Source organism: Charadrius vociferus, unplaced genomic scaffold (genome assembly GCF_000708025.1).
Source record: "Charadrius vociferus isolate BGI_N301 unplaced genomic scaffold, ASM70802v2 scaffold1066, whole genome shotgun sequence".
NCBI lineage: Eukaryota > Metazoa > Chordata > Aves > Charadriiformes > Charadriidae > Charadrius > Charadrius vociferus.
The window spans coordinates 20,449-21,056 of NW_009648971.1; the positions used below are offsets into that span (position 1 = coordinate 20,449).

The 608-nt window shown below is 63.0% G+C and overlaps 1 protein-coding gene across 1 annotated transcript in view; it reads right to left on the reverse strand.

The window, feature by feature from the left end:
- Positions 1-555, reverse strand: part of SDHAF2 (succinate dehydrogenase complex assembly factor 2) — a 1,441-nt gene extending 886 nt beyond the window's left edge. The window contains exon 1 of the mRNA XM_009887729.1: positions 260-555. Within this exon, the coding sequence (XP_009886031.1) occupies positions 260-555 (296 nt within the window). The remainder of the gene's footprint in view (positions 1-259) is intronic.
- Between the last annotated feature and the right edge of the window lie 53 nt (positions 556-608).

Below are 608 nucleotides of genomic sequence, written 5' to 3' on the forward strand. Positions count from 1 at the left end.
GACTCTTCTCTGTTAATTAAAAACCTGGGACATCTTTAATGAGCTGAACTACGCAGCAGCTACGCTCACTGGCTTTTCTCCCTTAGCTCTCCAGGGCTCATGTTATCCCTCCTGTGAAGCACACGCCATCCCTGCCCGCCCCTGTCCGCAGAGAACGAATTCTTAGGGTGCTGCGGGGAAGGACAGACAGCGGGGAAGTGGACAAGCGGCAGAGGGTAGCCCAGAAGCCGGGAGGGAGGACAAGCACCCTGCACCTCACCTGAGCAGGATGCAGTTCTCCAGCATCCCCCTCTTCCGGCTCTCGTACAGCAGCCGGGCTCTCTTGGTCTCCAGCGGCTCGTCGGGACGCTCCTGCCAGGGGGGCAAGGGGATCTCCAGCACGTCCTTCCCCGAATCCGTCGGGGAACGCTGCAGGCACACCGGCCTCAAAACGCGCCGGCACAGAGCCCGCCCAGGCAGGGAGCAGAGCTGTGAAAGGGACACGGACAGCATAGGGGGATGTCCGACCTGGCTGTCCCAGCACAGTGGGGACGGGGAGACCCCCAGCACACACATGGCCTCCCCCCAGACCCTGAGGGCCATGTGGCACCTCTGTGCCACCCCCCACC